The 422-nt window shown below is 29.1% G+C and overlaps 1 protein-coding gene across 1 annotated transcript in view; it reads right to left on the bottom strand.

The window, feature by feature from the left end:
* Positions 1-422, bottom strand: part of LOC107461049 (tryptophan--tRNA ligase, chloroplastic/mitochondrial) — a 5,477-nt gene that overhangs the window by 2,989 nt on the left and 2,066 nt on the right. The window contains 1 exon segment of the mRNA XM_016079502.3: positions 80-238. Coding sequence (XP_015934988.1) covers positions 80-238 — 159 coding nt within the window.

The raw sequence follows: 422 nt of genomic DNA on the forward strand, positions 1-422 counted from the left end.
AAATACATAAAAAATAAAGGGTTAAATCAAATGTGAATTTGTTATTTTTTAATAAAAAAGAATTAAATAATTCAGCAACCTTTGTATAGATGGTTCTTATATCCAATTTTAAAATAGTTCCCTACCCTCCTAATTTTTTCCACTTTCTTCCTCCATATAAGTAATTAACCCGTTCTGCTAAGTCACGAGTCAACTCCAAGTGCTGCTTTTGATCTTCACCAACAGGGACAAAATCAGACTGCAGAAGCATGCTGCAATTATAAGAATCATTCATATTCAATGTAAAATTAATCTAACACCACATATTCAAATAAAATTTTGCAATGATAATAGTGATTGCAGAAATTAACATCAACATGTTTACCAAGTATTATAAGTTTTAACTTCATGACTACAATGAACTAGATAATAAATTGGGCTGG

The sequence above is a fragment of the Arachis duranensis genome, chromosome 8, assembly GCF_000817695.3.
Source record: "Arachis duranensis cultivar V14167 chromosome 8, aradu.V14167.gnm2.J7QH, whole genome shotgun sequence".
NCBI lineage: Eukaryota > Viridiplantae > Streptophyta > Magnoliopsida > Fabales > Fabaceae > Arachis > Arachis duranensis.